A 24,642-nucleotide genomic window follows, 5' to 3' on the forward strand; every position below is an offset into this window, starting at 1 on the left:
ATATATGGCATAGTGTACACACCTGTATTGTCTTTTTTGTATTATTGCTAAAGCACTTGGTAAATTTACCATAATGGGGATTATTTATTAGGGGCCAGTTTTGGGGAAATGTTCTGCTCCCTGAATATTCTCTGCTAAATGCAATGTGCTCTGTGGGCACCTGTCCTCCCTTCCCTTCCCTGCTGGTGGTACTCTATAAATCACTGCCTATGTGCACCTGTCCTCCCTTCCCTTCCCTGCTGGTGGTGCTCTATAAATCACTGCCTATGTGCACCTGTCCTCCCTTCCCTTCCCTGCTGGTGGTGCTCTATAAATCACTGCCTATGTGCACCTGTCCTCCCTTCCCTTCCCTGCAGGTGGCGCTCTATAAATCACTGCCTATGTGCACCTGTCCTCCCTTCCCTTCCCTGCAGGTGGCGCTCTATAAATCACTGCCTATGTGCACCTGTCCTCCCTTCCCTTCCCTGCAGGTGGCGCTCTATAAATCACTGCCTATGTGCACCTGTCCTTCCTTCCCTTCCCTGCAGGTGGCGCTCTATAAATCACTGCCTATGTGCACCTGTCCTCCCTTCCCTTCCATGCAGGTGGCGCTCTATAAATCACTGCCTATGGGCACCTGTCCTCCCTTCCCTGCAGGTGGCGCTCTATAAATCACTGCCTATGGGCACCTGTCCTCCCTTCCCTGCAGGTGGCGCTCTATAAATCACTGCCTATGTGCACCTGTCCTCCCTTCCCTTCCCTGCAGGTGGCACTCTATAAATCACTGCCTATGTGCACCTGTCCTCCCTTCCCTGCTGGTGGTGCTCTATAGATCACTGCCTATGTATGTGCACCTGTCCTCCCTTCCCTGCAGGTGGCGCTCTATAAATCACTGCCTATGTGCACCTGATTTCCCTTCCCTGCAGGTGGCGCTTTATAAATCACTGCCTATGTGCACCTGTCCTCCCTTCCCTTCCCTGCAGGTGGCGCTCTATAAATCACTGCCTATGTGCACCTGTCCTCCCTTTCCTTCCCTGCAGGTGGCGTTCTATAAATCACTGCCTATGGGCACCTGTCCTCCCTTCCCTGCAGGTGGCGCTCTATAAATCACTGCCTATGTGCACCTGTCCTCCCTTCCCTGCAGGTGGTGCTCTATAAATCACTGCCTATGTGCACCTGTCCTCCCTTCCCTGCAGGTGGCGCTCTATAAATCACTGCCTATGCGCACCTGTCCTCCCTTCCCTGCAGGTGGCGCTCTATAAATCACTGCCTATGCGCACCTGTCCTCCCTTCCCTTCCCTGCAGGTGGCGCTCTATAAATCACTGCCTATGTGCACCTGTCCTCCCTTCCCTGCTGGTGGTGCTCTATAGATCACTGCCTATGTGCACCTGTCCTCCCTTCCCTTCCCTGCAGGTGGCGTTCTATAAATCACTGCCTATGGGCACCTGTCCTCCCTTCCCTGCAGGTGGCGCTCTATAAATCACTGCCTATGTGCACCTGTCCTCCCTTCCCTGCAGGTGGCGCTCTATAAATCACTGCCTATGTGCACCTGTCTACCCTTCCCTGCAGGTGGCGCTCTATCAGTCATTGTTTGTATATGTCTGGCACTGGTTGCACCCCCTGCAGACAATGTGATAATGTAGTATCATTTCTGTTTCCCAGCTTGCTCTCCAGTTTGCGGAGGAGGAAGTGGTCTTACTCACGGCGGCCCCTCTAATTAAGGCTGTCACTAATTTAAAGCAGGTAAGAAGCTCTCACAGTTTTGGGCATTTTTGGGTTTGCCCATAAAATAATTTGGTACTTATGTATTATCTGGGCTCCCATGTTAAATGCACCCCATTTTTTCATACCCCTACTATCCAACTACGCATGGAGTTGATTTTATATAGTGTGGTAAGCGCAGCGAGCCACCATGCCCGAAGCGTGGCGAGCCCCACGAGGGAACGCGGTCTCATAAGAAAAACGGGAGCCCAGATATTACATAAGTACCAATAATTTTATTCCTCTGAAGGGTTGCCGGATGACTGCCCGACAGGGTGATCCTGACTGACATGAGCTATTCGCCCCTGTGGGGGTCCACGACCCCCATAGAAGGAGAATAGAACCTGTGGCGAGCCACCGAGCCCACAAGGGGTTTATTTGCGCTCGCCCCCCTGTTGGAGCACTGGAAGTTGGTATTGGTAGAATACTGACCGTCGGGATCCCCCTGTCGGACCGCCATACAACAACCCTCTGAAGACACCAACATGGGCTGGATTACCCTTACAGATCCCTATAGTACAGTGCAGAGTAACGGGGCTGGATTACCCTTACAGATCCCTATAGTACAGTGCAGAGTAACGGGGCTGGATTACCCTTACAGATCACTATAGTACAGTACAGAGTAACGGGGCTGGATTACCCTTACAGATCCCTATAGTACAGTGCAGAGTAACGGGGCTGCATTACCCATACCGATCCCTATAGTACAGTGCAGAGTAACGGGGCTGCATTACCCATACCGATCCCTATAGTACAGTGCAGAGTAACGGGGCTGCATTACCCATACCGATCCCTATAGTACAGTGCAGAGTAACGGGGCTGGATTACCCTTACAGATCACTATAGTACAGTACAGAGTAACGGGGCTGGATTACCCTTACAGATCCCTATAGTACAGTGCAGAGTAACGGGGCTGCATTACCCATACCGATCCCTATAGTACAGTGCAGAGTAACAGGGCTGCATTACCCATATCGATCCCTATAGTACAGTACAAAGTAACAGGGCTGCATTACCCATATCGATCCCTATAGTACAGTGCAGAGTAACGGGGCTGCATTACCCTTACAGATCCCTATAGTACAGTGCAGAGTAACGGGGCTGCATTACCCTTACAGATCCCTATAGTACAGTGCAGAGCAATGGGGCTGCATTACCCTTACAGATCACTATAGTACAGTGCAGAGTAACGGGGCTGCATTACCCTTACAGATCCCTATAGTACAGTGCAGAGTAACGGGGCTGCATTACTTATACCGATCCCTATAGTACAGTGCAGAGTAACGGGGCTGCATTACCCATACCGATCCCTATAGTACAGTGCAGAGTAACGGGGCTGCATTACCCATACCGATCCCTATAGTACAGTGCAGAGTAACGGGGCTGCATTACCCATACCGATCCCTATAGTACAGTGCAGAGTAACGGGGCTGCATTACCCATACCGATCCCTATAGTACAGTGCAAAGTAACAGGGCTGCATTACCCATACCGATCCCTATAGTACAGTGCAGAGTAACGGGGCTGCATTACCCATACCGATCCCTATAGTACAGTGCAGAGTAACGGGGCTGCATTACCCATACCGATCCCTATAGTACAGTGCAAAGTAACGCCTGTTTGTCCTTTTCAGGTTTCCAGGACACTGGAAGAGTTTGATGTTGAGGAACAGGCGAGTAGTGTGTTGGAGAGCAGGTACCCCAACATTACAGTGAAACAGTCAGCTGTGAAAGAGATACAGACTAATGAGCAGGTAAACACAGTGTAGTCTGTTTATAGGAGTGTGCTCACATGGTAGGACAGCGGGTGCGCTCTCTAGTAGTAGTAGTAGTAGTACGTTTATTTATAAGGCGCCGCAAAGTGTCCGCAGCGCCGTACATAGCAAACAAAAAAAACAAATTACAAGGTAACGTACAGGGTGTGGTGAAAGATACAGTATAAATAGGGGTATAGCTGGTAGAACTAAAATCAGCATTAGTTCAGAAGTAGGTGTCAAAATTGTCAAGGAGACTGAAGATGAAGTAGAGGAAGGGAAGAACAGGACAGGAGCACAGTGCTGGGTCAGTATGGGTGTACTCTCTAGTGGTGGGTCAGTAGGGGTGTGATCACATGGTAGGACAGTGGGTGCGCTCTCTATTGCTGGGTCAGTAGGGGTGTGCTCACATGGTAGGACAGTGGGTGCGCTCTCTAGTGGGGGGCCAGTAGGGGTGCGCTCACATGGTAGGACAGTGGGTGTGCTCTCTAGTGGTGGGTCAGTAGGGATGAGCTCACATGGTAGGATAGTGGGTGTGCTCTCTAGTGGTGGGTCAGTAGGGGTGCGCTCACATGGTAGGACAGTGGGTGCGCTCTCTAGTGGTGGGTTAGTAGGGGTGCGCTCACATGGTAGGACAGTGGGTGCGCTCTCTAGTGGTGGATCAGTAGGGGTGCGCTCACATGGTAGGACAGAGGGTGCGCTCTCTTGTGGTGGGTTAGTAGCGGTGTGCTCACATGGTAGGACAGTGGGTGTGCTCTCTATTGCTGGGTCAGTAGGGGTGTGCTTACATGGTAGGACAGTGGGTGAGCTCTCTATTGCTGGGTCAGTAGGGGTGTGCTCACATGGTAGGACAGTGGGTGCGCTCTCTAGTGGGGGGCCAGTAGGGGTGCGCTCACATGGTAGGACAGTGGGTGTGCTCTCTAGTGGTGGGTCTTTAGGGGTGCGCTCACATGGTAGGACAGTGGGTGCGCTCTCTAGTGGTGGGTCCGTAGTGGTGCGCTCACATTGTAGGACAGTGGGCGCGCTCTCTAGTGGTGGGTCAGTAGTGGTGCGCTCACATGGTAGGACAGTGGGTGCGCTCTCTAGTGGGGGGTAAGTAGGGGTGCGCTCACATGGTAGGACAGTGGGTGCGCTCTCTAGTGCTGGGTCAGTAGGGGTGCGCTCACATGGTAGGACAGTTGGTGTGCTCTCTAGTGGTGGGTCAGTAGGGGTGCGCTAACATGGTAGGACATCTGGTGCGCTCTCTAAAGGTGGGTCAGTAGGGGTGTGTTCACATGGTAGGACAGCGGGTGCGCTCTCTAGAGGTGGGTCAGTAGGGGTGTGCTCACATGGTAGGACAAGTGGGTGCGCTTTCTAGTGGTGGGTCAGTAGGGGTGCGCTCACATGGTAGGACTGTGGGTGCGCTCTCTTGTGCTGGGTCAGTAGGGGTGCGCTCACATGGTAGGACAGTGGGTGTGCTCTCTATAGGTGGGTCAGTAGGGGTGCGCTCACATGGTAGTACAGTGGCTGCGCTCTCTAGAGGTGGGTCAGTAGGGGTGCGCTCACATGGTAGGACAGTGGCTGCGCTCTCTATTGGTGGGTCAGTAGGGGTGCACTCACATGGTAGGACAGTGGGTGCGCTTTCTTTTGGTGGGTCAGTAGGGGTCCGCTCACATGGTAGGACAGCGGGTGCGCTCTCTAGAGGTGGGTCGTTAAGGGTGAGCTCACATGGTAGGACAGTGGGTGCGCTCACATGGTAGGACAGCGGGTGCACTCTCTAGAGGTGGGTCAGTAGGGGTGTGCTCACATGGTAGGACAGCGGGTGTGCTCTCTGTAGGTGGGTCAGTAGGGGTGCACTCACATGTTAGGACAGTGGGTGCGCTCTCTAGTGCTGGGTCAGTAGGGGCGCGCTCTCTAGTGGTGGGTCAGTAGGGGTGCGCTCACACGGTAGGACAGCGGGCGCACTCTCTAGTGCTGGGTCAGTAGGGGTGCGCTCACATGTTAGGACAGTGGGTGCGCTCTCTAGTGCTGGGTCAGTAGGGGTGCGCTCACATGGTAGGACAGTGGGTGTACTCTCTAGTGGTGGGTCAGTAGGGGTGCGCACACATGGTAGGACAGTGGGTGCGCTATCTATTGGTGGGTCAGTAGGGGTGCGCTCACATGGTAGGACAGTGGGTGTGCTCTCTAGTGCTGGGTCAATAGGGGTGCGCTCACATGGTAGGACAGTGGGTGTGCTCTCTCGTGGTGGGTCAGTAGGGGTGTGCTCACATGGTAGGACAGCAGGTGCGCTCTTGTGGTGGGTCAGTAGGGGTGCGCTCACATGGTAGGACAGCGGGCGCGCTCTCTAGTGCTGGGTCAGTAGGGGTGCGCTCACATGGTAGGACAGTGGGTGCGCTCTCTAGTGGTGGGTCAGTAGGGGTGCGCTCACATGGTAGGAAAGCAGGTGCACTCTCTAGAGGTGGGTCAGTAAGGGTGCGCTCACATGGTAGGACAGTGGGTGCGCTCTCTTGTGGTGGGTCAGTAGGGGTGTGCTCACAAGGTAGGACAGTGGATGCGCTCTCTAGTGGTGGATCAGTAGGGGGTGCGCTCACATGGTAGGACAGCGGGCGCGCTCTCTAGTGCTGGGTCAGTAGGGGTGCGCTCACATGGTAGGACAGTGGGTGTGCTCTCTAGTGGTGGATCAGTAGGGGTGCGCTCACATGGTAGGACAGCGGGTGTGCTCTCTAGTGCTGGGTCAGTAGGGGTGCGCTCACATGGTAGGACAGCGGGCGCGCTCTCTAGTGGGGGTCAGTAAGGGTCCGCTCACATGGTAGGACAGTGGATGCGCTCTCTATTGCTGGGTCAGTAGGGGTGTGCTCACATGGTAGGACAGTGGGTGCGCTCTCTAGTGCTGGGTCAATAGGGGTGCGCTCACATGGTAGGACAGTGGGTGCGCTCTCTAGTGCTGGGTCAGTAGGGGTGAACTCACATGGTAGGACAGTGGGTGCGCTCTCTATTGGTGGGTCAGTAGGGGTGCGCTCACATGGTAGGACAGTGGGTGTGCTCTCTAGTGCTGGGTCAATAGGGGTGCGCTCACATGGTAGGACAGTGGGTGCGCTCTCTAGTGCTGGGTCAGTAGGGGTGAACTCACATGGTAGGACAGTGGGTGCGCTCTCTAGTGGTGGGTCAGTAGGGGTGAACTCACATGGTAGGACAGTGGGTGCGCTCTCTAGTGCTGGGTCAGTAGGGGTGCGCTCACATGGTAGGACAGTGGGTGCGCTCTCTTTTGGTGGGTCAGTAGGGGTGTGTTCACATGGTAGGACAGCGGGTGCGCTCTCTAGAGGTGGGTCAGTAGGGGTGTGCTCACATGGTAGGACAGTGGCTGCGCTCTCTATTGGTGGGTCAGTAGGGATTGAGCTCACATGGTAGGACAGTGGGTGCGCTCTCTAGTGCTGGGTCAGTAGGGATGCGCTCACATGGTAGGACAGGGGGTGTGCTCTCTATAGGTGGGTCAGTAGGGGTGTGCTCACATGGTAGGACAGTGGGTGCGCTCTCTAGTGCTGGGTCAGTAGGGGTGCGCTCACATGGTAGGACAGTGGGTGTGCTCTCTAGTGGTGGGTCAGTAGGGGTGCGCTCACATGGTAGTACAGTGGCTGCGCTCTCTAGAGGTGGGTCAGTAGGGGTGCGCTCACATGGTAGGACAGTGGCTGCGCTCTCTATTGGTGGGTCAGTAGGGGTGCGCTCACATGGTAGGACAGTGGGTGCGCTCTCTAGTGCTGGGTCAGTATGGGTGTGCTCACATGGTAGGACAGCGGGTGCACTCTCTATAGGTGGGTCAGTTTTGGTGTGCTCACATGGTAGGACAGTGGGTGCAGTCAGTAGGGGTGCACTCACATGGTAGGACAGTGGGTGTGCTCTCTGTAGGTGGGTCAGTAGGGGTGCGCTCTCTAGTGCTGGGTCAGTATGGGTGCGCTCACATGGTAGGACAGTGGGTACGCTCTCTAGTGGTGGGTCAGTAGGGGTGTGCTCACATGGTAGGACAGTGAGTGCAGTCAGTAGGGGTGCACTCACATGTTAGGACCGTGGGTGCGCTCTCTTTTGGTGGGTCAGTAGGGGTGCGCTCTCTAGTGCTGGGTCAGTAGGGGTGCGCTCTCTAGTGCTGGGTCAGTATGGGTGCGCTCGCATAGTAGGACAGTGGGTGCGCTCTCTAGTGGTGGGTCAGTAGGGGTGCGCTCACATGGTAGGACAGCAGGTGCGCTCTTGTGGTGGGTCAGTAGGGGTGCGCTCACATGGTAGGACAGTGGGTGTGCACTCTAGTGGTGGGTCAGTAGGGGTGCGCTCACATGGTAGGACAGCAGGTGCGCTCACATGGTAGGACAGCAGGTGCACTCTCTAGAGGTGGGTCAGTAAGGGTGCGCTCACATGGTAGGACAGTGGGTGCGCTCTCTTGTGGTGGGTCAGTAGGGGTGTGCTCACAAGGTAGGACAGTGGATGCGCTCTCTAGTGGTGGGTCAGTAGGGGGTGTGCTCACATGGTAGGACAGTGGGTGTGCTCTCTAGTGCTGGGTCAATAGGGGTGCGCTCACATGGTAGGACAGTGGGTGCGCTCTCTAGTGCTGGGTCAGTAGGGGTGAACTCACATGGTAGGACAGTGGGTGCACTCTCTAGTGGTGGGTCAGTAGGGGTGAACTCACATGGTAGGACAGTGGGTGCGCTCTCTAGTGCTGGGTCAGTAGGGGTGTGCTCACATGGTAGGACAGTGGGTGCGCTATCTATTGGTGGGTCAGTAGGGGTGCGCTCACATGGTAGGACAGTGGGTGTGCTCTCTAGTGCTGGGTCAATAGGGGTGCGCTCACATGGTAGGACAGTGGGTGCGCTCTCTAGTGCTGGGTCAGTAGGGGTGAACTCACATGGTAGGACAGTGGGTGCGCTCTCTAGTGGTGGGTCAGTAGGGGTGTGCTCACATGGTAGGACAAGTGGGTGCGCTCTCTAGTGGTGGGTCAGTAGGGGTGTGCTCACATGGTAGGACAGTGGCTGCGCTCTCTATTGGTGGGTCAGTAGGGATTGAGCTCACATGGTAGGACAGTGGGTGCGCTCTCTAGTGCTGGGTCAGTAGGGATGCGCTCACTTGGTAGGACAGGGGGTGTGCTCTCTATAGGTGGGTCAGTAGGGGTGTGCTCACATGGTAGGACAGTGGGTGCGCTCTCTAGTGCTGGGTCAGTAGGGGTGCGCTCACATGGTAGGACAGTGGGTGTGCTCTCTAGTGGTGGGTCAGTAGGGGTGCGCTTACATGGTAGTACAGTGGCTGCGCTCTCTAGAGGTGGGTCAGTAGGGGTGCGCTCACATGGTAGGACAGTGGCTGCGCTCTCTATTGGTGGGTCAGTAGGGGTGCGCTCACATGGTAGGACAGTGGGTGCGCTCTCTAGTGCTGGGTCAGTATGGGTGTGCTCACATGGTAGGACAGCGGGTGCACTCTCTATAGGTGGGTCAGTTTTGGTGTGCTCACATGGTAGGACAGTGGGTGCAGTCAGTAGGGGTGCACTCACATGGTAGGACAGTGGGTGTGCTCTCTGTAGGTGGGTCAGTAGGGGTGCGCTCTCTAGTGCTGGGTCAGTATGGGTGCGCTCACATGGTAGGACAGTGGGTACGCTCTCTAGTGGTGGGTCAGTAGGGGTGTGCTCACATGGTAGGACAGTGGGTGCAGTCAGTAGGGGTGCACTCACATGTTAGGACCGTGGGTGCGCTCTCTTTTGGTGGGTCAGTAGGGGTGCGCTCTCTAGTGCTGGGTCAGTAGGGGTGCGCTCTCTAGTGCTGGGTCAGTATGGGTGCGCTCGCATAGTAGGACAGTGGGTGCGCTCTCTAGTGGTGGGTCATTAGGGGTGCGCTCACATGGTAGGACAGCAGGTGCGCTCTTGTGGTGGGTCAGTAGGGGTGCGCTCACATGGTAGGACAGTGGGTGTGCACTCTAGTGGTGGGTCAGTAGGGGTGCGCTCACATGGTAGGACAGCAGGTGCGCTCTTGTGGTGGGTCAGTAGGGGTGCGCTCACATGGTAGGACAGCAGGTGCACTCTCTAGAGGTGGGTCAGTAAGGGTGCGCTCACATGGTAGGACAGTGGGTGCGCTCTCTTGTGGTGGGTCAGTAGGGGTGCGCTCACATGGTAGGACAGTGGATGCGCTCTCTATTGCTTGGTCAGTAGGGGTGTGCTCACATGGTAGGACAGTGGGTGCGCTATCTATTGGTGGGTCAGTAGGGGTGCGCTCACATGGTAGGACAGTGGGTGTGCTCTCTAGTGCTGGGTCAATAGGGGTGCGCTCACATGGTAGGACAGTGGGTGCGCTCTCTAGTGGGGGGCCAGTAGGGGTGCGCTCACATGGTAGGACAGTGGGTGCGCTCTCTAGTGCTGGGTCAGTATGGGTGCGCTCACATGGTAGGACAGTGGGTACGCTCTCTAGTGCTGGGTCAGTAGGGGTGCGCTCACATGGTAGGACAGTGGGTGCACTCTCTATAGGTGGGTCAGTTTGGGTGTGCTCACATGGTAGGACAGTGGGTGCAGTCAGTAGGGGTGCACTCACATGGTAGGACAGTGGGTGTGCTCTCTGTTGGTGGGTCAATAGGGGTGCGCTCTCTAGTGCTGGGTCAGTATGGGTGCGCTCACATGGTAGGACAGTGGGTGCGCTCTCTTGTGGTGGGTCAGTAGGGGTGTGCTCACAAGGTAGGACAGTGGATGCGCTCTCTAGTGGTGGGTCAGTAGGGGGTGTGCTCAGATGGTAGGACAGCGGGCGCGCTCTCTAGTGCTGGGTCAGTAGGGGTGCGCTCACATGGTAGGACAGTGGGTGCGCTCTCTAGTGCTAGGTCAGTAGGGGTAGGGGTATTTATTGTACCTGTATCACCTTACACCTGGTGGATGTATTGTACCTGTATCACCTTACACCTGGTGGATGTATAGTACCTGTATTACCTTACACCTGGTGTATGTATTGTACCTGTATCACCTTACACCTGGTGTATGTATTGTACCTGTATCACCTTACACCTGGTGGGTGTATTGTACCTGCATCACCTTACACCTGGTGGATATATAGTACCTTTATTACCTTACACCTGGTGTATGTATTGTACCTGCATCACCTTACACCTGGTGGGTGTATTGTACCTGCATCACCTTACACCTGGTGGATGTATTGTACCTGCATCACCTTACACCTGGTGGATGTATTGTACCTGTATCACCTTACACATGGTGGATGTATTGTACCTGTATCACCTTACACATGGTGGATGTATTGTACCTGTATCACCTTACACCTGGTGGATGTATTGTACCTGTATCACCTTACACCTGGTGGATGTATTGTACCTGCATCACCTTACACCTGGTGGATGTATTGTACCTGCATCACCTTACACCTGGTGGATGTATTGTACCTGCATCACCTTACACCTGGTGGATGTATTGTACCTGCATCACCTTACACATGGTGGATGTATTGTACCTGTATCACCTTACACCTGGTGGATGTATTGTACCTGCATCACCTTACACCTGGTGGATGTATTGTACCTGCATCACCTTACACCTGGTGGATGTATAGTACCTGAATCACCTTACACCTGGTGGATGTATTGTACCTGCATCACCTTACACCTGGTGGATGTATTGTACCTGCATCACCTTACACCTGGTGGATGTATTGTACCTGCATCACCTTACACCTGGTGGATGTATTGTACCTGCATCACCTTACACCTGGTGGATGTATTGTACCTGCATCACCTTACACCTGGTGGATGTATTGTACCTGTATTACCTTACACCTGGTGGATGTATTGTACCTGTATTACCTTACACCTGGTGGATGTATTGTACCTGCATTACCTTACACCTGGTGGATGTATTGTACCTGTATCACCTTACACCTGGCGGATGTATTGTACCTGTATCACCTTACACCTGGTGGATGTATTGTACCTGCATCACCTTACACCTGGGGGATGTATAGTACCTGCATCACCTTACACCTGGTGGATGTATTGTACCTGTATCACCTTACACCTGGTGGATGTATAGTACCTGCATCACCTTACACCTGGTGGATGTATTGTACCTGTATTACCTTACACCTGGTGGATGTATTGTACCTGTATCACCTTACACCTGGTGAATGTATTGTACCTGCATCACCTTACACCTGGTGGATGTATTGTACCTGTATTACCTTACACCTGGTGGATGTATTGTACCTTTATCACCTTACACCTGGTGGATGTATTGTACCTGCATCACCTTACACCTGGTGGATGTATTGTACCTGCATCACCTTACACCTGGTGGATGTATTGTACCTGCATCACCTTACACCTGGTGGATGTATAGTACCTGCATCACCTTACACCTGGTGGATGTATTGTACCTGCATCACCTTACACCTGGCGGATGTATTGTACCTGTATTACCTTACACCTGGTGGATGTATTGTACTTGCATCACCTTACACCTGGTGGATGTATTGTACCTGCATCACCTTACACCTGGTGGATGTATTGTACCTGCATCACCTTACACCTGGTGGATGTATTGTACCTGCATCACCTTACACCTGGTGGATGTATAGTACCTGCATCACCTTACACCTGGTGGATGTATTGTACCTGTATCATCTTACACCTGGCGGATGTATTGTACCTGTATTACCTTACACCTGGTGGATGTATTGTACTTGCATCACCTTACACATGGTGGGTGTATAGTACCTGTATCACCTTACACCTGGTGGATGTATTGTACCTGTATCACCTTACACCTGGTGGATTTATTGTACCTGCATCACCTTACACCTGGTGGATGTATTGTACCTGCATCACCTTACACCTGGGGGATGTATAGTACCTGCATCACCTTACACCTGGTGGATGTATTGTACCTGTATCACCTTACACCTGGTGGATGTATTGTACCTGCATCACCTTACACCTGGTGGATGTATTGTACCTGCATCACCTTACACCTGGGGGATGTATAGTACCTGCATCACCTTACACCTGGTGGATGTATTGTACCTGCATCACCTTACACCTGGTGGATGTATTGTACCTGTATTACCTTACACCTGGTGGATGTATTGTACCTGTATCACCTTACACCTGGTGGATGTATTGTACCTGCATCACCTTACACCTGGGGGATGTATAGTACCTGCATCACCTTACACCTGGTGGATGTATTGTACCTGTATCACCTTACACCTGGTGGATGTATAGTACCTGCATCACCTTACACCTGGTGGATGTATTGTACCTGTATCACCTTACACCTGGTGGATGTATTGTACCTGTATCACCTTACACCTGGTGGATGTATTGTACCTGCATCACCTTACACCTGGTGGATGTATTGTACCTGTATTACCTTACACCTGGTGGATGTATTGTACCTTTATCACCTTACACCTGGTGGATGTATTGTACCTGCATCACCTTACACCTGGTGGATGTATTGTACCTGCATCACCTTACACCTGGTGGATGTATTGTACCTGCATCACCTTACACCTGGTGGATGTACAGTATAGTACCTGCATCACCTTACACCTGGTGGATGTATTGTACCTGTATCACCTTACACCTGGCGGATGTATTGTACCTGTATTACCTTACACCTGGTGGATGTATTGTACTTGCATCACCTTACACATGGTGGGTGTATAGTACCTGTATCACCTTACACCTGGTGGATGTATTGTACCTGTATCACCTTACACCTGGTGGATGTATTGTACCTGCATCACCTTACACCTGGTGGATGTATTGTACCTGCATCACCTTACACCTGGGGGATGTATAGTACCTGCATCACCTTACACCTGGGGGATGTATTGTACCTGTATCACCTTACACCTGGCGGATGTATTGTACCTGTATCACCTTACACCTGGCGGATGTATAGTACCTGTATCACCTTACACATGGTGGATGTATAGTACCTGCATCACCTTACACATGGTGGATGTATTGTACCTGTATCACCTTACACCTGGTGGATGTATTGTACCTGCATCACCTTACACCTGGTGGATGTATTGTACCTGTATCACCTTACACCTGGTGGATGTATTGTACCTGCATCACCTTACACCTGGTGGATGTATTGTACCTGTATCACCTTACACCTGGTGGATGTATTGTACCTGTATCACCTTACACCTGGTGGATGTATTGTACCTGCATCACCTTACACCTGGGGGATGTATAGTACCTGCATCACCTTACACCTGGTGGATGTATTGTACCTGTATCACCTTACACCTGGTGGATGTATAGTACCTGCATCACCTTACACCTGGTGGATGTATTGTACCTGTATTACCTTACACCTGGTGGATGTATTGTACCTGTATCACCTTACACCTGGTGGATGTATTGTACCTGTATCACCTTACACCTGTTGTTTGTATTGTACCTGTATCACCTTACACCTGGTGGATGTATTGTACCTGCATCACCTTACACCTGGTGGATGTATTGTACCTGCATCACCTTACACCTGGTGGATGTATTGTACCTGCATCACCTTACACCTGGTGGATGTATTGTACCTGTATCACCTTACACCTGGTGGATGTATTGTACCTGCATCACCTTACACCTGTTGTTTGTATTGTACCTGTATCACCTTACACCTGGTGGATGTATTGTACCTGCATCACCTTACACCTGTTGTTTGTATTGTACCTGTATCACCTTACACCTGGTGGATGTATTGTACCTGTATCACCTTACACCTGTTGTTTGTATTGTACCTGTATTACCTTACACCTGGTGGATGTATTGTACCTGTATCACCTTACACCTGTTGTTTGTATTGTACCTGTATCACCTTACACCTGGTGGATGTATTGTACCTGTATAATGTCCCCCTGTGTTTGCAGAGGGTGATTACAGAGGACGGAGCAGTATATGTGTACAGTAAGCTGTGCCTATGTGCTGGAGCCAGACCCAAAGTCATTGTGGAAGGAAATCCGTATGTGCTGGGTATCCGTGATACGGACAGTGTCCAGGTAATTGTATATCACTGTAAGTCATTATCATTAATATTCTTCGGTACTTGTGTAGTTTCACGGCGCCAGCATGGCGCCGTGCGTCTGAGTCCCCTTGCGGGGCTCGCTTCGCTCGCCCACGCTGCGGGCTCGGTGGCTCGCTACACTCGCCACGCTATTTAAAATCAACTCCATGCCAACATGGATAGTGGGGGTATGAACTATCTATGTTGGCATGTAGTTAAGTGACTTTTTTAACATAGTTTGTGGCGCCGTGAAACTACACAAGTACCATATATATATATATATGTGAAGATTGGATGAGGGGCGCCACTTGTGTTCTCCCAAATTTAATAAATAAACAATATTCCCTTAATAAAGGGTGTCAGCCAGTCTTTAAAAAAAAGAGCAGTGGAAAAATGTAAACAGTGGATAAAGGTAGCGGCGACTAATTGTTTAAAAATAATAATGATAATGATCTGAAATTAAAAAAATATTTTAGAAGTATTCTTATAAAAATATAATAGATTTATTTCAAAGGGATATAAAATTTTTTTTTTTTTACAATAAAACAAAGTGGACAATAAATATACAAATATAAATAGAATGAGATAAAATTGCTTAACTTAAGGATGTAGATGGAGGCTAGGATCACCCAACGCGTTTCGTCCTATCAGACTTCATCAAGGGGTGAAGTCTGATAGGACGAAATGCGTTGGGTGATCCTAGCCTCCATCTACATCCTTAAGTTAAGCAATTTTATCTCATTCTATTTATATTTGTATATTTATTGTCCACTTTGTTTTATTGTAAAAAAAAAAAATTTTTTATATCCCTTTGAAATAAATCTATTATATTTTTATAAGAATACTTCTAAAATATTTTTTTAATTTCAGATCATTATCATTATTATTTTTAAACAATTAGTCGCCTCTACCTTTATCCACTGTTTATCCACTGTTTATATATATATATATATATATATATATATATATATATAATATATATATATAATATATATATATATATATATATGTATATATTATATATTTGGCTACATCTGTCACTCAAAGTGTGTCTGACTCTCTAATGCTGGGTGGAGCCTCTGACTCACATGACTGACTCACATGATAGAGAACCAGCCCAGTGAGACCACAGTGCCAGACACCCTCTGCCTCCCCATGTTACATGACACAGCAAAGACACAGCTACTCACCAGACACACCAGGTGAGCACCCCCCCTCCCGTGATTCGTGGCACACACCCCCCCGCGGTTCGCGGCGACCCCCCCCCCATCGATTCTCGGCAAAAACCTCGCCCCCCCTCCTGCGATTCGCGCCCCCCCCCCCCCACCACGCGCCCCCACCACCACCACGCGCCCCCCCGTCCCGAGATTCACGGTCACCTGCGCCCCCTCCCTCCCTTGATTCATGGCGCCCCTCCCGCAATTCACGGCACCCCTAAGCCCCTCTTTAGTACCCCGTTTACTCACACACCCCTATCACTACCCAGCTTCCTGCTCTCCTGAACCGTAACTTCCACCACTGGGGAGTCGCTGATGCTGTTTTGCCCACATGCCCCTATCATGCCTCGTAGCCCAGCCTCCTGCTCTCATGCACCCTAACTCCCACCCAGTAGGAGGAGACACTGACTCAGGGCCACCATCCTGTACTCCTGTACTGCCACGCTGGCATAAGCTGCACAGTATCTCCCACCCTCCTCTTTAGTCCCCCTTATGCCCACAAACCCCTTTCCAAATCATATGCTCTCTATTTAACACATTTCACCTATAACTCAAGTTGCAATACAGGCCATCTTTCATACAATTCTAACCATCTTTCTCATATACAAATGTTCACAAATTAAGGGGGCGCAGCCCCTTACGACGGTGTGAAAAGCGCCCGTAGGGCGCGTAGAATCACCTAGTATATATATATATATATCCTACATCCTTTTCTGTGACTGGTAATGTACCAATAAATTTTACATGATGAGACATTGGTGAGTGCCCTTATTGGATTTAAACAATCCTACCCTGCTCTATATTTGGGACACATCTGTGTTGCCTTAAAGGAGCACCCCACATTTTTTCAAAGCTGGCTGGGAGTGCGGAATTTCGAAATATATATATATATATATATATATATATATATATATATATATATATATATATATATATATATATATATATATATATATATATATATATACGGCACTCTAGGTACTGTAACAACTCGGTCTGGTGCCCATCCAAAAAATAATGTATATAATTCCAACGGGATGTCACTCGCAAAAAAGACGCTCACAAGAGATCAACTGCAGATCAACGTTTCAGGGTGTCACCCCTTTTATCAAGACCTGTTAGAACATAAGCAAAGATACACAATATATAGACAAGACAAACTTACAGATAATGCGCCCCACACCAGCCGCGCTGCTCGTTCGGGGTCCGGTGACGTCACTAGTGTGTGACCACAGTGATTCCCGGCACCTCCCAATAGGTGCGGCTTCACCCAAGAGTCTGATCACCATGGCAACTGACACAGTACGTACTTGGCTGTAAAGCTGGGGGTTACTTACTTAGGCACACTGACGGCCGGCGGCACCCTATAGAGCTCAGCTGCATGTAAGTGCGGTGTCAGACCTCTGTGAAAAAAGAAAGATATATAATCACCAAAAACGAAAAAAGTTATAAAATGTATAGGCTGGAAACAGGGATACAAGAACAAATGCACAGGGGGACGGACACAGCAGTCAATATGGTACAATGTAATAAATAACCAAGCATCAATGTAATGAATAACCAAGATTTCGTACCATCAATAAAAGCACTGTGGGCTGGATACCACAAGGTGTTATATAAATACCATAGGCAGAACAGCAACCGATCAGGAACTCCAAATCACCAGGTTACAGCAGAATCGGAGAGACGCCGGGATCAAGCGTAGAGTGCTGGTGTCACAAGCCACGCCCTAACGCGTTTCGTCAGAGGACGTGGCATTGTGACCACCCGTCAGGGTTTATAAGGAGACCAGCAGCCAATAATAAAGGGCCTGTGGTACGGTCATCACATGAGAACCTCTCCCTCTAAACCATAGTAATCACAGCCACACATGGATATTTAACCCTACGTGCGGTAACGGCAATGCCTTGTATATATATATACACGAATCAGATGAAGAACCCCCAGAGGTAGGACATCACACGGCACTCCAGGATTTGTGAAGAAAAGCAATTACTTTTTCTCCTTCATCCACTAGGTGTCACTGGAGTTACACTGGGGAATAGAAGGCGACCACAGGGAGCATGGGCACTTTAAAATAATTAATCAGTGTGACCAACTCCTCCCCTTCTACTTCCCCTCCCAGGCAGTCTTAGATCGTGCCCAAAAGGGAGCAGGTCACATTTGGCTCATCTCCTGGGCTTTTTGTAATTAGGGCATAAAGCAGCAAGTTTTGCCTTTGAGGACAGGCAGATAGTTGCTGCTACTATCTGCCTGCGACGTGGGAGCCTGCCGGAGGGAGCCGGCTGCTGCTTAAGGGTTTGCGCCCGGCTCCCTGGCTGACAGAGACCACCGTCTCTGGAGCTGTAACGGGCGCCGCTCACACGCAGCGTGCACCCGATCCTCCCCCAGCCCCACCGCCGACGGCATGGCCGCAGCACTGTGAGTATTACCCTGCCTTCCTATTAGAGGAAGGTCAGGGACACAAACGGCGGTGCAGCAGAGGGTTTTTTAAACCTGGCGCCATTATGGGTGACGGAGCTGCCGGGCGGGGGGCGGAGTTACCGCGCGGTACTTCCCAGCAGGCCTTGGCATACCCCAGCGTTCCTTGAAGTCGCGGCGGCCATCTTGGACATTTGGCGCCGTTTGAACACGCTGCTGGAGGCTCCACAGTTGCGCTGCAGATCTATCCTGACTGCAGTTGGGCGATCCTTGTCCCCTGGTGACCGTCCTGCTGAACGCTCTATCCGGTCTGTGAGTTACAGTGGGGATTAGAGCTAGGTGGAGACAGTTTGGGCTGTGTCTCAAATTAAGAGCTATAGCGCTCCTAGGTATATGCCATAGCGCTGTACAAAGCTCTGTGACAGCTCTTTTACTCTCACTGTCTCTCCCTTCCAGCATATATATTGCTGCCTATCCTATACCTACTATCTGTGATCAGTCTGGTAGTGTGTGGTGATTGCTGGGTGTTCTGTTGAACCATGGCAGGGGGTAGCTCCAAGAGGGTTACTTGCAAGAAGTGTGCTGTTAAATTTACACCTTCTAAGGAGGGTGACTCTGTATGTGATAAATGCGCTGCTTTACCCCCAGCTCCAGAGTCCCCCGTTCATACCCCTGTTTGGGCATCACAATTAGCTGATGTAATGTCTCATTTAGCTTGCGAGCTCTCTGCAGCTCAAAAGGACAGAGAAACTTCCAGAACTCAACAGGCTTCCTTGACTTCTGCTGTGCAGAGCTTAACAAAGGCCTTGACACCAGCAGAGGTCGCCATTGCTTCATCTTCTAGGCAAAATCCCCCTCCCTTACTCAGGAAAAGGGTATTACAGCCCTCTGGGGATTCTGGGGAGTATGATGATATGCCTGATCTGGAGGAGGGCGAATTTGCCCTTCCAGATAATTATGATGATGATGATGATGTGGAACCTGAGGCTCAGGCGTTAGTTACGCAAGAGCCGGCCCCAGCCACTCCAGGTCTGGAGGACCTTATACATATGGTAAAGGTTGCCTGCAAGGTGTCAGATGACACAGACATTCCTGCTCGTCCTTCTTTCTTTGGAAAGAGACAAAGGCAGTCACCCACCTTCCCCCCAGCGGAGGAGTTGGATGAACATATTTTGCAGGCTTGGAATCATCCTGACAAAAAATTCCAGGTACCCCAGAGGTTTCTGGCTGCTTATCCTCTTCCACCAGAGGGTAGAAAGAGGGTCGAGATACCTCCAGTAGTGGACTCTTCAGTCTCACGACTGTCTAAAAAGACGGTTCTCCCGGTGCCGGGTGCAACCACTCTTAAGGATACTTCTGACCGTAAGTTGGAAGTAACCCTTAAGAACATTTTTTCAGCCGCTGGTATTATTCAGCGTCCGGCCCAGGTCGGGTGCTGGGTAAATAAAGCCATGGGGGTATGGGCTTCTCAGATCCTAACAGAGGTCCGTGAGGGCTCTGACCCTGCTTCCATTGTTCAGCTGGCTGAACAGATCCAGGAGGCATCCAATTATTTAATAAAGGCCTCTTCTGACGTCTGCATGGTTGCAGCCAAGGTTTCGGCCTTATCCATATCTGCTCGCAGAGCTCTCTGGTTACGCCAATGGCAGGCTGACGCAGAGTCCAAGCGTGCTGTGGAGGCCCTGGCGTTCAATGGGGAGGTTCTTTTCGGGCCAGAGCTCGACAAGTGGATCTCCCAAGCAACGGGAGGTAAGTCCCACTTCCTTCCCTCAGCGGCTCCTCCAACTACACGCAGGACCCCTCAAAGGCCCTCCTTTCGGTCCTTTCAGCCTACGACCAGATTCAGAGGTCGTTCCAGAGGCGGAGCTCCATCGAGAGGCTCCAGAGGACGAGGCAGAGGCGCCTCGGCAGCTGTCCAGGAGCCCAAGTCCTCCAAGCCAACCGCATGACTGTCCACGGTCCCATCTGGGGGATCCCAGAGTCGGGGCCCGACTGCTGTCCTTCTGTCACATCTGGCTGCAGTCTTGTCAGGACTCGTGGGTAAGGGATCTGGTAACCCAGGGTTACAAAATACATTTCAGGTTAGTCCCTCCAAACAGGTTTTTCAAGACCGGTCTCCCAGTCTCAGGAGACAAGGCACAACTTCTGTTGTCAGCAATCAACAAGCTGCGGACAACGGGAGTTGTGATTCCAGTACCCGAGGATCAGCGTACTCAGGGATACTACTCCAGTCTGTTCCTTGTGCCGAAGCCGGATGGCTCGGTAAGGCCTATACTAAATCTAAAGGATTTGAATCCGTTTCTACAAGCGGTCAAATTCAAGATGGAGTCCCTGCAGTCGGTGATTCAGGGACTGGAACAGGGAGAGTTCCTGGTATCCTTGGATATCAGGGATGCATACCTGCACATCCCCATCTGGCCCCCTCACCAGGCCTTCCTCCGGTTCGCTATACAGGAACAACACTGGCAGTTCCAGGCCCTGCCGTTCGGTCTCTCATCGGCCCCCAGGGTCTTCACCAAGGTGATGGCAGTGATGATGGAGGTCCTCAGGGCTCAGGGGATTACCATCATCCCTTACTTGGACGATCTTCTTCTGAAGAATCGTTCGAGGGAGGCCCTGTTGTCCAACATACGGCTCACCCAGGAGACTCTCATCAGTCATGAGTGGATTCTGAACTTTGCAAAGTCTCAGCTACAGCCGTCTCAACGTCTTCTCTTTTTGGGGATGATTCTGGACACCCAGCAGATGAAGGTTTTTCTACCATCCGACAAAGTTCAGTCCCTGCAGGTCCTGGTCAGGTCGGTCTTGCGACGGCCACAGGTAACGGTGCACCTTTGCACCAGACTCTTGGGGAAGATGGTGTCTTCCTTCGAGGCGGTACAATACGGCCGCTTCCACTCGCGCCAATTCCAGTTGTCTCTCCTTCACCAGTGGTCAGGGTCTCACCTGCATCTTCAGCAGCGGGTGACCCTGTCTCCTCGAGCCCGTCTGTCTCTGCTGTGGTGGCTCAACTCCGAAAACCTGCAAAGGGGCAGGAGGTTCGGCATATGGGAGTGGACTCTCCTCACCACAGACGCCAGCCTTCGAGGCTGGGGGGCGGTAACGCTGGAACACCAGTTCCAGGGTTTGTGGACGAGGCAGGAGAGCTTACTCTCCATCAATGTGCTGGAACTCAGAGCAGTCTACTATGCTCTTCTGCAGGCGGGACACCTGCTGCGGAGCAGAGCAATCAGAGTTCAGTCTGACAACGCCACAGCCGTCGCCTACATAAACAAGCAGGGCGGCACTCGGAGCAAGGCGGCGATGAAGGAAGTAAGCAGGATCATCCTCTGGGCTCAGAACCATGCTCAGGCCTTGTCAGCGGTGTTCATCCCCGGAGTAGACAATTGGGAGGCCGACTTTCTAAGTCGGCAGCATGCCCACCAGGGGGAGTGGTGCCTCAACCCACAGGTATTTCAGTCCCTAATACATCGTTGGGGGTGTCCTCAGGTGGATCTGATGGCGTCCCGCCACAACTTCCAGCTCCCAACATACTTTGCGCGGACTCGAGATCCTCAGGCCGCAGGGGTAGACGCTCTGGTCGCTCCTTGGCCGTTCCAGTTCGTTTACCTCTTCCCTCCCTTTCCGCTGATCCCTCGGGTGTTACAGCGCATTCGCAGGGAGGGGGTAACAGCGCTTCTGATAGCGCCGGATTGGCCCCGGCGCTCGTGGTACACCAACCTGACGGATCTTCTAATCGACGAGCCGTGGCCGCTACCTCATCAGGAGGACCTCCTCAGTCAGGGTCCCTTCATCTACCCAGATTTAGGACGTCTACATTTGACGGCGTGGCTGCTGAGAGGTCCATCTTGAGACATGCAGGTATCCCTAGGGCGGTGATACCCACAATGATGAGGGCCAGGAAGGAAGTCACCTCCAGACACTATCATCGGATTTGGAGATCCTATGTGGCGTGGTGCGAAAGACGCAGAGTGTCCTCTGCTCTGTTCAAGAAGGCTCGACTTCTCCTGTTTTTACAGGAGGGGTTAAACTCTGGACTTAGGCTGAATACACTAAAGGTGCAGGTTTCAGCACTCTCAGTTTTTTTCCAGAAACGTATAGCTCTCATTCCGGAAGTCCACACTTTTTTCCAGGGGGTGCTAAGGCTTCAGCCCCCTATTCGTCCGCCTACGGCTCCCTGGGACCTAGAGTTGGTCCTCAGATATTTGAGGTCATCAATATTTGAGCCTTTAGAAGAGGTGGATCTTCGATATCTCACTTGGAAGGTGGTTCTTCTTTTGGCTCTGGCATCGGCCAGACGTGTTTCGGAATTGGGTGCGCTTTCTTGTCGCTCACCGTTCCTCCAGTTTCATCCGGACAGAGCGGAGCTCCGTACCAGTCTTTCTTTCCTTCCAAAGGTGGTCTCAGCGTTTCACGTGAACCAGCCCATAGTGGTTCCAGCATTCACAGAGGCTTCACCTGAGGATAGGTCTTTGGATGTGGTGAGGGCCCTGCGGATTTATGTCTCTCGCACGGCTTCTCTTCGCAAGACGGATGTCTTGTTTGTTACCTACGACCCAGTGCGTCGTGGATGGCCAGCTTCAAAACAGACGCTGGCCAGATGGATCCGTCTGACTATTCGTCAGGCATACCTTGCTGAGGCTCAGACGCCTCCTACTAACATAGGCGCGCACTCCACCAGATCGGTGGGTCCTTCATGGGCGGCTGCCCGTGGGGTCTCCCTGCAACAGCTCTGTCGGGCTGCGACATGGTCAGGTCGGCACACTTTTGTGCGATTTTATAGGTTTGATACCTTTGCGGCACCAGCTTCTCAGTTTGGCCGCTCTGTTTTAAGGGGATCTCAGCGCTCACCCACCCGGGTTGAAAGCTCTGGGACGTCCCCAGTGTAACTCCAGTGACACCTAGTGGATGAAGGAGAAACAGGGATTTTGTACTTACCGTAAATCCTTTTCTCCGAGTCCACAGGTGTCACTGGACGCCCGCCTCAGCGCTGTTCTCCACCTGTTATGTGCAGTGTTAGGTTCCTATTGGGTAACCTCTGGAGTTTTCCCTTGTCAGGGTTATTTAAACATGGTTATTACACACCTGTCTCATCTGGTTTGACTCTGTGTGTGTGTGTTTGTTTTTTCATATATATACATTCTTTTTCTACTATTTATATTGAATGATGTTATGTTGTGATGAACCTCCTCTCGGATGTGTGTTATATCTTTCTGCTCCCTTTCGGGCACGATCTTTATGACTGCCTGGGAGGGGAAGTAGAAGGGGAGGAGTTGGTCACACTGATTAATTATTTTAAAGTGCCCATGCTCCCTGTGGTCGCCTTCTATTCCCCAGTGTAACTCCAGTGACACCTGTGGACTCGGAGAAAAGGATTTACGGTAAGTACAAAATCCCTGTATTAGCAACAGTTTCGAGGCCTAAAGCCTCTTCGTCAGGCTTACAGCAGGAATAGTGAAAAAGTGACAAGGTGCTTACCTAAATAGTGTATGCGAGGTCCTCCATCGCCGTGGGTCGTGGGCGGCATCAGACGTCGGGGCGGAAGTGGCCGGAAGCCGCGCTGACGCACGGAGACACACCTCCGTCTTTCCGGCTGTTGCTGCTAGGTTACAGAGGCATTGCGTCCCGTTGCCATGCAGACAGGAGCGTGCTTGTAACGTTACCAGGGTTACCGGTGCCGCTGACCACACGGGTGGGGACTGTATAAAGTGCTAGTGCTAAGTGCTGTGAAAAATCAAAGGATAAACATACACCATATATATAAAATGCATAGCAGCTGAAGTATGTAATAATCATTCATGGAACATCTCAGGGGTAATTATGCTATGAGCGTCATAGATGTACAAAACTGACAGCTTAAGAATGTCGACCATTTGTGTCGATGGAATCTTTTTAAAGAGTCCCGGAAAATTTAAACAGGTTAAAATCTGTAACCTAGCAGCAACAGCCGGAAAGACGGAGGTGTGTCTCCGTGCGTCAGCGCGGCTTCCGGCCACTTCCGCCCCGACGTCTGATGCCGCCCACGACCCACGGCGATGGAGGACCTCGCATACACTATTTAGGTAAGCACCTTGTCACTTTTTCATTATTCCTGCTGTAAGCCTGACGAAGAGGCTTTAGGCCTCGAAACTGTTGCTAATAAAGTAACTGCTTTGCTTCACAAATCCTGGAGTGCCGTGTGATGTCCTACCTCTGGGGGTTCTTCATCTGATTCGTGTACATATTCCTGCAAAGGCACCCAGGTGATTGACTTGTTATTGGAAGTGCCGGGTCGTCCACTATATATATATATATATATATATATATATATATATATATATATATATATATATATATATATATATATATATATATATATATATATATATATATATATATAAAACCTTTTTCAAGATAACACATCATACAAACAGTGACATAAATACCTTCTATGAGAGTCCCACGCCGCCGCCACCGTACCCCGGGTCCATCACCAGCGTCATACAGGACCGCC

At 51.2% G+C, this 24,642-nt stretch overlaps 1 protein-coding gene across 3 annotated transcripts in view; it reads left to right on the plus strand.

The window, feature by feature from the left end:
• Positions 1 to 24,642, plus strand: part of PYROXD1 (pyridine nucleotide-disulphide oxidoreductase domain 1) — a 51,772-nt gene that overhangs the window by 1,205 nt on the left and 25,925 nt on the right. For all 3 annotated transcript variants that reach the window (XM_083180766.1, XM_083180765.1, XM_083180764.1), the window contains exons 2-4: positions 1,643 to 1,723; positions 3,375 to 3,494; positions 14,378 to 14,506. In XM_083180766.1, coding sequence (XP_083036892.1) covers positions 1,643 to 1,723; positions 3,375 to 3,494; positions 14,378 to 14,506 — 330 coding nt within the window. The remainder of the gene's footprint in view (positions 1 to 1,642; positions 1,724 to 3,374; positions 3,495 to 14,377; positions 14,507 to 24,642) is intronic.

This window comes from Crinia signifera, chromosome 4 (genome assembly GCF_055691185.1).
Source record: "Crinia signifera chromosome 4, ASM5569118v1, whole genome shotgun sequence".
Taxonomy (NCBI): Eukaryota; Metazoa; Chordata; class Amphibia; order Anura; family Myobatrachidae; genus Crinia; species Crinia signifera.